This window comes from Lepidochelys kempii, chromosome 1 (assembly GCF_965140265.1).
Source record: "Lepidochelys kempii isolate rLepKem1 chromosome 1, rLepKem1.hap2, whole genome shotgun sequence".
NCBI lineage: Eukaryota > Metazoa > Chordata > Testudines > Cheloniidae > Lepidochelys > Lepidochelys kempii.
In genome coordinates this window covers 2887096-2889582 of record NC_133256.1, presented here as the reverse complement: position 1 = coordinate 2889582, position 2487 = coordinate 2887096, and the positions used below count along the sequence as shown (strand labels likewise).

Here is a 2487-nt window from a genome sequence, read left to right as displayed (position 1 = left end):
AGGCACAGCGGCAGGAGGAGTCCCACAGCTGGACCAAGTGTAGGATCCAGATCTCAACCAAAAAGCAGAGGCATTCAAATGCCATAAGTGATTAAGGGTATGTCTGCACTACAGGATTCGGCCAATGTTATTTAAGTCGATCCTCAGCCTCTGATTTAAGCAATTCTGTTTTACATGTCCCCACTATGTTCATTGTGTCGGCTAAGCACATCCTCACTAGCTGGGCTTATGAGCATGCTCTTGTCTGACACTGCAGTTTATTAGATTGAGGCACACACAGACATAACCAATAGGTCTAGAATATCCCAGATATTAACCTAACACCTGGAAAGGAACTGAATAATAAACAGCAGGTTCACAGTGGGCAGTTGGTCACCCATTGGGGAGAAAGAGTGTTAGGAAAAAGGTCTCTCAAGATGGTTTCTGAGGACTGCTCCAAAGCGCAATATAATTAGCTAATCTTTTATAATGTCTACAAAGCATAGAGGTCATAGTGACCCCTACTGGATCACCACTTTTTCCAACTTTCAATAAACTTTGAATATCAAAGGTGTTTAGATTTAATGTTTTCATCCATTTATCTTCTCTCTTTCTCATGTATGTACTTGTCTGTCCACTCCCCCCATTGCAATTAGCAGAAACTGCCTGCCAGATTTTGACCTTGCATCTAAAAACCTGTTTTCTAATTAACTCTTAACTATGTGGTGTTCTATACTATTAATTCATTGTGGCCAGTGCACATCACATGGCTGCGATTAGCTTGATAACATTCTGAGGTAAACATCCATCAAAATCCAGGGTAACATAGGGCAGTTCCAAAACCCTCTCTTGTCATGCGGGTTTAAAGTCAGTACCGCGAGGTGAGTACATTCTGCAGATGTATTTGACCACTTTGTCACGAAGATCCTTGGTTTTGATCCCATAAATGATAGGGTTGAGCATGGGGGGAATGAGGTAATTGAGGTTGGACAAGATGATGTGAACGTGCGGAGTGATGCCCTGACTAAACCTGTGTGACAGACTGGAGAAGAGTCCAAGAGGATAAGCCATCAGTAGCGCACAGATATGGGCTGTGCAGGTGTTGAGGGCTTTCTGGTTGGCTTCCTTGGAAGAGATTCTGAGGACTGTCCTGATGATCATACCGTAGGACAGGCCAATGAGTGTCAGGTCGAACCCAATGATTATAAACGCCATCAGCAAGCCGTACACTCTGCTGGCTGTGATGTCCCCACATGACACCTTTGCCACAGCCATGTGGTCACAGTACGTATGGGGGATAATGCGGTTGGCACAGAATGGCTGCCCTCTCAGGAGCAGGGACAGGGGCAGAGCAAAGAGAACAGCTCTTATCAAACCCATTAGCCCGAGCTTAGCTATTCGTGCGTTGGTGAGGATGGTGGCGTATCTCAGAGGGTTACATATGGCAACATAGCGATCAAAGGCCATTGTCACTAGGACAGCTGAATGCATAGTAGAAAATGTGTGAAAGAAGAACATCTGGGTGAGGCAGCTCTTCACAGTAATGCTTTTCAAATTGAACCAAAAAATACACAGTGCCTTTGGCACAAAGGAGGTAGATGTGGTGATGTCTGAGAGCGCCAGCATGCAGAGCAGCAGGTACATTGGCTTGTGCAGGGTCTGCTCTTTGCCTACCACAAACAGAACTGTGAAATTTCCCAACAGGCCCATAATGTAGAACGCAGAGAAAGGGATGGAAATCCAGATGTGGTCAGCTTCCAGGCCAGGGATGCCGGTTAGGATGAATATTGAAGAGTCAGAGGGGGAGAAGCTGAAATTTGCCATGAGGTGGCCGGTGCGTCGATCAGGCTCAGAAATGCTCCATGTGCCTGTGAAGGGAGAGAAGCACAGCGAGGGGGATTACACAGTTTATAACAAATAGTATGGTAACTATTTTATAGTTATTAAGACTATAGAAAGGGGGTTAACCAGTGAGGTGCCAAGATTTACAGATGGCACCATATTATTTTGGCCACGGTCAACTCCAGAAATAGATTGGATCTGCCGTTGCAGCTTGATTCCTGTATGTTTTATGTGCTCTTGCCAAGAAATGAACAAAATAGGTACTCTATCTCTGCAAGCTCTGGCAAATGTTTGGAACCCAATTAACATCAAGCCAAGTTAATGTTGTCAATAGTGTAGGAATCTCGGCATTTAGCCATGAAAGGTATATGGTAGTGTGCCTCAGTTTCCCTTCTTATACAGCACATGAGGTCTGGAGTTCCTTCTCTCCTGTGAAAAGTTTCAAGACTGTTCACAGACACGAACTTTGAAATATCACAATCACAACGACTTTTCACATAAAGTGTTTTCTCATGCATCACTCTTAACATGTTCAAGGGATTTTCCAAACGATTAGGCACATTGTATAGTTTTACAGTTCTTGGTATTAGCAACACATTACTTCCAAAAATCACCACTGGCAATAACAACAAATCCATTGCAAGTGTCAATCTACAATCATTTTTG

At 44.0% G+C, this 2487-nt stretch overlaps 1 protein-coding gene across 1 annotated transcript; it reads right to left on the bottom strand.

Annotated features, from left to right (window-relative positions):
• Nucleotides 1-831: 831 nt before the first annotated feature.
• On the bottom strand, nt 832-1803 carry LOC140916462 (olfactory receptor 52N4-like). Its single transcript, XM_073358145.1, has one exon. It carries the CDS (start codon nt 1801-1803, stop codon nt 832-834), a length of 972 nt encoding a protein of 323 aa, XP_073214246.1.
• Nucleotides 1804-2487: the final 684 nt, after the last annotated feature.